Raw genomic sequence first — 11,086 nt, 5'->3', positions numbered from 1 at the left:
ATTATTGTGCCCATTAATGCACGTGTTACGGTAATACCCAGTCGCTATGGTGGGCAACAAAATGAATTAGACCATGTTGATTTTTCTGTGGCTGAAGAAGTGACGATACTAGTAGCACCACCGACGTTCGTTTTCAGAAAATTAGTTAGCACTTCATTTCCTTAATCAATCATATCCTATTTTGCTCGATGCTTGTTGTCGCATTCTCCATCGTGACCACGGTTCCAACTCAAATGTGTACGACGGATCGTAATTCCATTTGCTAAGTCAAGCGATAGATTTGGGCGAGACGAGAATTCAAACGTTCGGCATGCATCGATGAATTCCAATTTTTGGTTACTTTGGAAAATCAATAAATGTGGTTGACCGACTTTTGAAGCAAAAGTGTGTGAAGGGCAAAAGATTCAAGCGGCGGTGAATGCTATTTCCTGGAAGCCATGGCGAAGTTTTCCATTGGGAGGGAAGCAATGAAGGTCGTGCGGTTGGGAAAAGGCCTAACGATATTCATTGTTGACGTACCATCACTGTCTTCTGGATGTGAAATTTTTGGGGGTGTGAACGCGGCGGTGATTCGTAGACCAACCTTTGGATTGTCAGGAGCGGTGTCGTTTTGGGATCTTCTTTTCACATGGAGGGAATTGGATTCCCCAAAGTAGTAATGGTGGTGTGGGGTGGGGCTTTCACACTCTCTGCTAAAAAAAATTCTCGTTCTTCTTTCTCAAGGGAACTTTGGAGCGGGGAACACCGCACAAGGCCATCTCTTTTTTCTTTCTTTTTCTTTTTTTTTGGTAATTTTTTTAATTTTTTTGAAATTTTAAATTTTTTTTTCTTTGCTTCCTTTCAATGGACCCACAATGCAAAGAAAAGGAAGGTTATTATAATTTTATCGGGACGGTTTTGCTGTGCTTTCCTCCAACCAATTTTCGGATCGGTGGATTACAAACACAGTCGTGCTTTATCTTTACTCAGATATATATTTTTGTAATTTCGTATTTGCTAAATTTTTTTGGGGTGGTTTAGTTTAATCTTAATTGATTAGTTTGCTTTTCTTTTGGGTGAGAGACAAGAATTCACTAGTCAATATGCGTTAAAGGTTTTCACTTTCTGATCACTTCAAAATAATGAAAAATATGAGTGACCCACCTTTGAAGCAAAAGCTCATATACTCCAATATGCGCAAAAAAAAAAAACTAAAAATGACATATTTTCTGAGTAGTCACGAATTCCTATTTAGAATATGCAAAAAAGAAAGAAAAGAAAGACAAATCTAGATTGGTTGTTGAGCCATTTCCTGGAGCCACAGCGAAGTATTTCATTAAGGAGCCAATGGGGTAACTGTCCTTTTTCAACGAGATGACATAGTTTATATATATATAGTGGAGATGAGAAATTTTAACTTTCATATTAAAGAAAGAAAAGAATGACAAAATCTCATTGGTTGCTGTCCTTTTCTAATGAGATGACGTACTTTTTTTTTTTTAGAGATATGTTCACTAGAAGTGCTAAAACTAGTCACGAAAGTGTAATTGAGTCATACAACTTACAAAAAGTGCAATCAAGTCATAAAACTTGTCAAATTGATTCAATAAAGTCTTTTTGTTAACATCATCAATTTGTCAAATGAAAAATGCTGACATGACATTTTTAAATCAATTTTGTTATCTTACGGGGCATTTTTAGCGAAATTTTGTTTAAATTAAATTAAAAACTGAAAAATCAACAACATTTATTTGAAGAAAAAAACAAAACTAGGAAAAAAAAAGGGCGAAAGCTCAGCGGTGAGTCCCTATTGCCGCCGTTGCCCATTGCCGGCCCTAGGCAAAGGCCGTTAGGCACATGTGAGACCTCGACCAGATCCGGGTTGCCCATATTTGGGTCGAAGGTTTCTTCAACCCAGATTTGGGCATTGACGAGGTAGCAAATAAGAACCCAAATTTAAAAAACTACCGCTAAAATGGCATGGATGGAAGAAATAACAATTAGAACACATAACCAATGAAGATCCAAAGCTTTAAGTCCATGGAATGATCGTAGTTGCAAAACAGAGCATCGAGCGAATTTCCAACCAAAAGCACTAAAGGAAATAGTCTTGCAGTCTGGTTTTCTTTAGTCCAAATATGGGCAAGGCCTCGCCCACGCTTAGCGAGCCTTGCTCGAGGCCGACGAGGGCCGCCCACCCTCGCCCACAAGAACTCCCGCACTTTTTCCAGTTTTATTTTCTTTTTCAAATTAATTTTGGTTTTTTTTTTCAATTTTTAATTTAATTTAAACAAAATTTTGAAAAATAAAATAATTAAAAATGCCATTCGAAAAATAAAATAATTAAAAATACCACATAAGATAAGAAAATTAACTTAAAAAAGCCCGTCAGTATTTGTCGTTAGATAAATTGATGGTGTTAACAAAAAGACTCTATTAAATCAACTTGATAAGTTTAAAGACTTGATTGCAAGTTTTAAGACTCAATTGCACTTTCATGATAAGTTTTAAAATTTCTAGTAAATATATATTTTTATAATGGAGATGAGATATTTGAACTTTTATATTACAGAAAGAAAAGCAAAGGGCTAAAGTTCTTTTCTACTTTATTGGAATTCAGTGTGTGTCGGTGCCGAAAGGGGAGTTAAAGTTGACGGTGGGGGCTACCGGAAAGATGTAAAGACTTTGACCCAAAACAAAAAAGAAGAAGAAGAAGAAGAAGAAGAAAGAAGTAAAGGCAAAAAGGCTGAGAGGGCAGCGTGGGTTAAGCCAAATTTTTTGGCAGTGTCGCTTTGTGCCATTATTGCGATCATTATTATAATTAACATGTCTTCAGAATTTATTGGCTTTTACTACGCTTGATTCTAGGGAGAATTATTAAAAAAATTATAAATATTTTTGTTATCAATTTAGTACTAAATCTTTTATATTTATATCAATTCAGTCCATTCAGTTAATTTTAGCCGGTCGACGTTTACGTGGACTTTTTTATAGACTTTTTATTTTTTTAATTTTCTTTAGTTTTTTTTCTCGGACCTAGGGCCAATGAGGGCCGCACGAAAAGAAAAAAAAAGGAAATTTTATAAAAAAAATTTCAAAATATTAATAAGTAGTCTTAAAAAGTATTCTAGTGCGCTAACGTTTGAGAATGATGAACCCGACAGCATTTGTACGGAGAACAATGAAAAATCTTTAATAAAGATAGATTAACAATAAATCCAACAATTATTGTCATGAAAAATCTTCTCTTGTTGACTCAACAATTTAATTGGCCATATCAATTAACAATAAATCCAACATTAATGAAAGATTTGTGTTCATAAGATATCTAATTAGCACAGCAAATGTGATCTTTAATAAAGATAAGGCCTAATAATATTCACCGTTGACCCACAAAAAGGAAAGTCATGGCACCTTGGTATAAAGATTGTGCCGAGACCATAAAGTGGTGAGCAAACTACCTCAAACAAAGAACCAATTCTTCGGCAACTCGTTGCTCATTGTTAACCTCCTTTCTTCCTTGATTTCCCATGGCTTCTTCTTCTTCTTCTTCTTCCTCCAAACCTAGAAAGAGTTATGACGTCTTCTTGAGTTTCAGAGGTCCAGATGTCCGCAATTACTTCCTTGGTCATCTCTACACAGCCCTAGACTGGGTGGGAATAAGCACTTACAAGGACGATGAAGAATTGAGGAAGGGCGAGCGAATATCGACCGAGCTCATGAAGGTGATTTGGGAGTCGCGCATTGCGGTCGTCGTTTTCTCCAAGAACTACGCCTCTTCGACGTGGTGTTTGGAAGAGTTGGTGGAGATCATGGAGTGCAAGGAGCAACGAGACCTCAAGGTCTTTCCGGTGTTTTACAAAGTGGATCCTCGTGAAGTGAGAACACCGAGAGAGAGTTACCTAGAAGCTATGGCTAAGCATGAGCGAAAATTCGGGAAGGATTTGGAGAGAGTAGGGAGATGGAAGAATGCTCTTTTCGAGGCTGGTAGCTTGTCCGGGTGGCATTTTACTGATGGGTATGGCAGAACACTTCTACTTTCAATGAGACTTAGTCTTTTCATACTTAATTTGCTCTGAGGTTTGGGATCTCTGACGATAGGGGGTAAGTTTGCCCTTAACTCTCTTTCTCTCTCGCTTGCACACACACTCATTAAATACTCGCACAGCACAGAGCACACTTAAGAAGAAAAAAAAAACTAGAGCACCACCATGTATGAGCCGTTCGTCTTCTCCGAGCCTCTGCTAATTCTTGACACGCTGCCGCCCAAGTACTCCGTCCCCATGCCGCTCCAGCCGCGTCACTTCAGCCCCTCTCCGTCTCTCCTCGTCAAGCGGCTTTGACGAAGCTAGGCATGCAACTCCAGATCTAAGGTGTCAAGCCCGGGTCGACTTGACAAAAATAGAGAAAGGGAGTTGTGAGAACCGCTGGGTCACGAGAAGGTGACCGATGCGGCATGATGGCAGGGGCGCGACGGTGGGGGGAACGCAATGAGGGCGGCCGTGGGGCCAGTGGTGAAGGCGGAGGGGAGCATATTCTTTTCTCATTGTGTCTCAGAGTCAGTTATTCCAAATTTGTAGAATAACTCTCTACTTCCTTCTCCAGACACGGGGCATCTTGCTAGTTGAGCATATTTTGACATTCATCTCCAAATATATTGTGAAAAAGTTTCTTGCTCAGTTATTCTCTTTGAATATGTAATCATTTCTATGGATTGCTCTAAAAGCAGTTTCTAACTAAATTTCCCTTGCCAGATCTGAAGCGGACTTTATACAGCATATCGTAGAGGAAATCTCAACTCAACTGGGTCGTGTGCCACTAGATGTAGCCAAATATCCAGTTGGGATAGATTTCCGAGTACAACAGCTTAGAACAATCTTAAATCTACAGTCCAAGGATGATGTTTTTGTGGTAGGATTATGGGGACAAGGAGGTGTAGGGAAGACAACCCTTGCTAAAGCCATTTATAATGCTGTGTTTAGAGAGTTTCAAGGATCTAGTTTCTCGGAACGTGTTAGAGAAAATAGCAAAAGTCCCAGTGGTATGGTTGCTTTGCAAGAAAAATTGCTATCAGAGGTATTATTGGGGAAGACCTTTACAGTTCATAGTGTTGCAAGAGGAAGTCGTTTGATTGAAGATAGACTCCATAATAAGAAAGTTCTCATTATCCTCGATGATGTTGATGCTGCATGGCAGTTAGATGCTTTAGCTAGAAATTGCCAATGGTTCGGCAATGGAAGTAGGATAATTATCACAACAAGAGATAAGCATATTCTAGTTTCTCATGGGGTAAATCGAGATCATATGTATGAAGTTGAAGCTCTCGGGAATAGTGCAGCTCTTGAACTTTTTAGAAAGCATGCTTTTCAAGGAAATCAAGAAATAGAAATAAGCACCAATCTTGTTGATAGGGTTTTACATTATGCCAGCGGTCTTCCTTTGGCTCTTGAAGTGTTGGGTTCTTCCTTGCGTGGTAGAGGAGAAAATGAATGGAAAAGTACCCTGCAAACACTTGCCAAAAGTCCCAATAAAAAAATCAACGACGTGCTAAAGGTAAGTTATGATGGATTGGAGCACTATGCAAAGGAGATTTTTCTCGACATTGCTTGTTTCTTCAAGGGACGAGATACAAAGTACATTAAGAAAGTTCTTGATAGTTGTGATTTCGACACGATTATTGGGATAAACAATCTCATTGAGCGCTGCTTGATTAAGGATGAGCGAGGGACCTTACAAATGCATGACTTAATACAATCAATGGGTATGGATATCGTTAAAGAAGAATGTCGAGATGATCCCGGAAAACGCAGTAGGTTATGGCTTTATGATGATGTTCTTGATGTTCTACAAGGAGATGTGGTAAGGCTTGTTACTTTATAAGAATTCATATTATGTTCTTAGCTTTGACTTTGTTTACTGTAATTACAAAGTAAATCTGATTATATTCTAACAAATATACAGGGAACAGATTCGATAAAAGCCATAGTGTTGAAGCTACAAGAGCCAGAAGTGAAGTATATCAGCCCAAGTGCTTTCACAAACATGAGAAAGCTGAGGTTGCTCATCTTGCATAATGTAGAGAATTCTTTTTCTGGTCCCATCCATCTGCCTAATGAGTTAAGGTGGTTTGAATGGCCTCGATGTGCCTCAATTCCAGAATTTAGAGATGGTTCAAAGAAGTTAGTTGGACTTGATCTATCAAATACCTACATCACAGGAGTGTTGAAACAATTTAAGGTGCGCATCTACGCGGTCCTTTTTTTTTTTCTTCACTTTTTATAGCTATATATATGAAATCTTACCATGTTTATATTGTCCTTAGGAAAGAATCCACAATGATTTTATACTTTATACATATTAAAGCATCAAATGTAGGCTGTCAATCTATATGTACTTCAACTGCTTTACTAATCAAGTTCATGTTTTTGAAATTTTTCTAATCATGTAACTCTACTTACATAAATTGTCTAATTAAGCCTATCCAGCATTAAATCCAGCCTACGTAGCCATTGGAGATTGTCGAAGTGTGACGTTGATTGAATATTGCTTGCGTGGATATCCCCATGGATAGTGAATGGTGGGAGATGCCATAAGCTGTTTGACTAGCTTCCGCGTTAAGCTAATTCTAAGGGTGCACGTCAACGGCCACTTTAGCTAGATTTGGCTAGATTTGATACTAGAGATACTTGATTAAAATTTTGTAAATAGGAATCAATTAGAAAAATAAAAACTATAGGGACTTTGTTAAAAAATTGCGGGGATAAAAGTGAAAAAAAATAATGCATATAGGAAAAATGCCAAAATTGAGCTCAAACCACCATGACTTTGAGCTGAAAATTGAAACAAAACTTCTTAGCATGTAATTTAACATTTGAATGCTGAATGTGTTTAAGATATGCCATGATTTTTTTTTATTTGTCGGTTTTTGACATGTAGTTGGTAGTAGTCTAAATGTTTTTAAAGATCCTTCCATTCAGAGAATTATGAAGCCACGTCTTTATAACTCTTTCGATGGTAATAGGTATATCCCCTTTACTTGTTAAGTTTCAAGTAGTGTGCTAGATAAAATATTAGAATTTCATAACGAAATTTAACGAATTCGACGAGAACCAGCAATTCTGTCAATGTGATTGAGCTTGCTCGATCTTATATTATGAAATATTTAAAATGCTATATTTGTAATTAAGTACAAACAAACCTTCAGAGAAAAGTCATTGTTACTAATTTTTTCTAGTTGATAAGTTGCCACAAATGTTAGCAAATTAATGGAATGGTTGGTACTTTTGAAACAATGATATAAATATTGATGACAGACTCAAATAACCGTTGCTCTATTATTTTTCATTTTTTTTTATTATTTCTATGACCATCTAGGCGCATTTTTTCCACTAAACATACGGAGTCTAAGTGATGATTAGAAGAGATTCTCGACCTTCCACCGCCTCCGTGGGATCTACAGGCGGGTGGTTGTGAATCCCTACATAAGATTCCAGATGTTAGCTTAAATTCATGTGACGAATTAGTTGGCAAAGGATTGACCGTCGCTCATGTGCTCCCAGTTGTGGTTACACTCTCTTTTTCTCTCCGGATCGCAAGTACTGTTTTCGCACGCATATGGAGCGGAAGTGGCCACGCCACTCTAGTGCGTGGTGAAGTTCCGATCATTGTTCTTTTTATTCTCTCTCTTTTGACGGATTCATTGTTCCTGCAGTGCTTTGGAAAATTGAAATTCGTTAAGCTCAAGATGTGCCCGTCGCTGGTTTGTATGCCGGACCTCTCTTGTACTCCAACTCTCGAGGAATTGGATCTCTCTCGTTGCAAAAACTTGGAGCGTGCCCATGAATCGCTTGCGTATCATGGAAAGTTACGGAAGTTAGATTTAGGTTGGTGCCCTAAATTGCAAAGATTCCCTGATATTCCAAATAAAAACAAAAGCTTGCGAGAAGTTTATTTAACACAGACTTCGATTGAGGAACTGCCTACATCGATAGGAAATCTGGTCTCTCTCGAGAGAATGCGTCTAGATTATTGTGAGAAACCGACTATCCTTCCATCTAGCATTTACAGATTGCAAAATCTTCTCAATCTGAGTCTTCATGGCTGCTCAAAGCTAATTAAGTTTCCGAAGGTGGAGGAGGATTCGAGTGATCCTCATACAAAGATGGGATTTCCTATGTTGTTGGAGTTGGACCTTGGCGGGTGCCATCTCCCAGAAGTGGAGTTCTTGGAGAATTTTTCGTGTTTTCCCCACTTAAAATCTTTGATTTTGTCGTGGAACAATTTTACTAACGTTCCAACATTTGAGAAACTATATTACTTGGAACATTTGTATATTGCTCATTGTAAACAGCTACAAGAGATCCCTAAGGTTCCAGAGAAATTGAGAGGATTGGATGCGACTGGTTGCAAATCTCTGAGTAGAATTCCTTCCAACTTATTTGATGTGGAGGATGTTGAGTTATGTTCATGTCCTGAGCTGGTCCATAATGGGTTGTCCGTGACTGATTGGTTCAAGCTTGAGGAGGTTAGACTCTCTCTCTTTCTCTATGTGATTAATATGGAGTCGTGTACATGTTGGCCGCATTGAGTGTTTGTGTACGGCAAAAGGCTGAAAATTTTGAATTGGTGGGCTAATTAAACAAAAAAAACACCCACTAAACTTATTGAAACTCCGCTTTTTGGGTGTCAATTTCAAAAAACTATCTAACAGTCTACATCTATTACAGAAATTTTACGGCAAAACTCATCGCTGCGTTGTTCTACCTGGAGGAGAGATGCCAAAGTGGTTGCTCCCTAATAAAGAAGGTTATATATCGTTCGTGGTTTCAAAGGATTTGTATAAGAAATTCCTAGGAGTAGCTTTATGTTTTGTATTTCGAGCAGAAAGAGAGGGGTTTTTCAGCTTTACGCTCAACGTATCCGTTAATGGTAAACAAGATGAGTATCCTCATGTTGTTTTCGAATCATTTAATTTGGATCATGTGTATCTTGGTTATTGGAAAACAAAGGATTTGTGGATAGGAGATTATTTTGGTCCAAATGGCCCGAGTCATTTTCATTTTGGCTTTAGAGTAGATGGAGACCTAAGTAGCAAGCCAATTGTCAAAAAGTGTGGATTTCGACTAATATGCAAGCCATTGGAGAATGATTCGGAGGTTTTGCTTCAAGACGGTCAGTTGCTGGATCCAGCTTTACTCTACGAGGTTGGGTATGAAGATAGTCAAATGAGCTTAGAGGAGGAAAGTTCAAGTGAAACAGGAGATTTACAAGATAGTCAAACGAGCACCGAGGAAGATGGTTCAAGCGAATTAGTTTACAAAGGATTCGACATTGCTGACTTCTCAATTGAGGTCTCTCTCTCTCTCTCTCTCTATATATATATATATGTGTGTGTGTGTGTGTGTGTGTGTGTGTATGTTGGGTGTACTGTGTATAATGCAAAAGCTGAAAATTCTAGACGCACAAACAAATATGATATAAAGTGATTATGTACATAGATAAAGCTAAACAAAACCTCACAATGACGCAATGACTGAGACCCAATGTTCATTGGGATATTGAAAAAATACATGTTAAAAGTTAACAAAATCTAACAAACACTAGACACGATGATCTTGATGTTACGGTCAATTATAACAACCACAACGATTAAAAGTGCTAGATCAACTCTCCGGATCAAGATAAATTTTGCACAACGACAATAGTCCAATAATTTGACATGAGAGCCACTCTTTAGGCCACTGTTGTGGCCAAAGTCTCGTGACTGTAGCAATAAAAGAGAAAATGGAAACAATAGCTTTATGATTATATTGTAGAGTAATGATAAGTGTATTAGAGAGAGCGATTGACTGAGTAGACCATTAAATAGTGGGTTATATCAAACACTCAAATAAGAACATAATAAATTACTTAATATGCAAATTTTGTGAATTAATTTTAATAAGTCTAACATCATTTTATAGTATAACGGCAATAAGTTCTAAGCAAATAATGCATCCCTCAATTGCCAAATCTTACTTTGATATAAAAGAAAACAAGACGCATCAATCAATCAAAATCAAAGTTCTCAAAACAATAATCAAAACAAAGGGGCGAAAAAGTGGTAGAAAGCAACAAAACGAAATGGTATTGGATGAGCTACATTTTAGGGAGATGTCTATATAATAGTAGGGGTGGCTCCAACACTTGCAAGGGAATGAGTTCTATCGTAAATGCACATAACGCAAGCAAGGATCAATTATAGCTCTCTTTGGTTGAATTACTAGATATATGCTCAAATCAAACTCTTCTACTTGAAGTAATCGCAAATTTGCGTACCCCTAACAATTTACCCATATGACAGAAGCATCGCTATTCCTCTATTAATCCTCGTTATCGAAATGTTCGCCCTGGAGGAGAGATGCCAAAGGAGTTTGTCCTTGTTGGAGACAGCACCATATCGTTCATGGCATCACAAGACTTGTACGACAAGCTCCTAGGATTGGTCCTCTGTGTTGTTTTCGGCGTAGAAGATGGACGAAAGGAAGTATCTTTTGACATTGTGCCACATGTTAACGGTCAAAGACGGAATGTGCTAGCAGGAACTCCGGGTTCGTTTGATTCAGATCACACATGGATTCAATATCTCATACCAAATGTGTTGTGGGGAGCGTTGGAGGGAGCAGTTGATTTCGCTCAATTTGAGGAGAGTTATCTACGATTCAGCCTTGCAGTTAGAGTATCCGGTGGAACTGTAAAAAAATTGGGATATTTGCTAAGCTGCAGGAGACTAGAGGATGATTTGAAGGTTGTGCTTGAAGACAAACAATTAATGGATCCAGCTTCGCTCTGTGAGGAATTTGATTTAGAAGACTTTGACTGGGCTTCATCAAAATACTTACGCAAATTTCACATTTTTCCGAGAGGAAGAGATTAAATGGGAAGAGGCGAGTGGAGTACTCTTGGCATGCAGATCTCAAGGAAGCAAGAGATGGCTTAGTGTTTGTTTTTCATGTTTCTGTGTAATAGTCTTGAGCAGCGGGTACTTTCATCTGAACTCCAGATCTTTTTGTTTTAATCGCAATTGCACCTTCTGGCTTTACCAGGAACAATGTTCGGAGCATGGTTA

At 38.1% G+C, this 11,086-nt stretch overlaps 2 protein-coding genes across 2 annotated transcripts in view; both read left to right on the top strand.

The window, feature by feature from the left end:
- The window catches only part of LOC125314549 (disease resistance protein RUN1-like), a 51,443-nt gene extending 40,657 nt beyond the window's left edge, over positions 1-10,786 (top strand). The window contains exon 7 of the mRNA XM_048277088.1: positions 10,322-10,786. The gene's annotated coding sequence lies outside the window, so the exon portion shown is untranslated. The remainder of the gene's footprint in view (positions 1-10,321) is intronic.
- On the top strand, positions 3,510-10,894 carry LOC115733614 (TMV resistance protein N-like). The gene is made up of 6 exons (XM_048277067.1): positions 3,510-3,997; positions 4,734-5,838; positions 5,941-6,216; positions 7,691-8,503; positions 8,706-9,329; positions 10,322-10,894. The coding sequence occupies exons 1-6, from the start codon at positions 3,510-3,512 to the stop codon at positions 10,892-10,894; spliced, it is 3,879 nt and encodes a 1,292-aa protein (XP_048133024.1).
- Positions 10,895-11,086: the final 192 nt, after the last annotated feature.

This window comes from Rhodamnia argentea, chromosome 1 (assembly GCF_020921035.1).
Source record: "Rhodamnia argentea isolate NSW1041297 chromosome 1, ASM2092103v1, whole genome shotgun sequence".
Taxonomy (NCBI): domain Eukaryota; kingdom Viridiplantae; phylum Streptophyta; class Magnoliopsida; order Myrtales; family Myrtaceae; genus Rhodamnia; species Rhodamnia argentea.
This window is presented reverse-complemented; position numbering and strand designations above follow the sequence as displayed.